The 635-nt window shown below is 35.0% G+C and overlaps 1 protein-coding gene across 1 annotated transcript in view; it reads right to left on the bottom strand.

The window, feature by feature from the left end:
* Positions 1–429, bottom strand: part of LOC115243131 — a 3,406-nt gene extending 2,977 nt beyond the window's left edge. The window contains exon 1 of the mRNA XM_029819868.1: positions 195–429. Within this exon, the coding sequence (XP_029675728.1) occupies positions 195–235 (41 nt within the window). The 5' untranslated portion in view covers positions 236–429. The remainder of the gene's footprint in view (positions 1–194) is intronic.
* Between the last annotated feature and the right edge of the window lie 206 nt (positions 430–635).

Below are 635 nucleotides of genomic sequence, written 5' to 3'. Positions count from 1 at the left end.
TAAAATAAAGTTTTCTCTTCAATCTGTTTTGAAAAATTTTTCATATAATTAAAATTAAAGTAGAATAACTTTTTTGTGCTTATAAACAATGTTATATTTAAATAATACTAAATATATGGTTCTGAAAAATTAATTATGTTTACAGTAAGCTGTTGTATACACAAGAATAATAAATTGCCAAGTCGCAAACTCACGTCAGCACATTGCAAAATAATTTTTCGCATGTTTCGTCCATGACGATAAATAGATATCTATGGAAAATAGGACTGTAGAATACATGAAATGTGGTTAAAAATATGCATATTAAGGGTCGGCAGGAGTGACGGCCAAACTCCGAATTGATATTAGAGACCTCGCGCGGTGACAATGCGAAACTCCGACTTCAGGATTACCAATCTGAGAAATAAATTCTCGATCTCTATGTAGATACACATAGAGGCGTTGACTCTCGGAAATCGGCCGAAATGTGCAGATCGTGGCATGCACTGCTCTAGCGTATCGCTTTATAGCCGAGATACGGCCTGAAAATGCTTTTTGGCCTCTCGTGGCAAAAAACAGTAATGCAACTAGGCTAACGCAAGCGCCCACTTTTTGTAAATTTTATATTTGTTTATGCACATTTATGCGTATATATG

The sequence above is a fragment of the Formica exsecta genome, unplaced genomic scaffold, assembly GCF_003651465.1.
Source record: "Formica exsecta isolate Colony F162 unplaced genomic scaffold, ASM365146v1 scaffold690, whole genome shotgun sequence".
Lineage (NCBI taxonomy): Eukaryota > Metazoa > Arthropoda > Insecta > Hymenoptera > Formicidae > Formica > Formica exsecta.
This window is presented reverse-complemented; position numbering and strand designations above follow the sequence as displayed.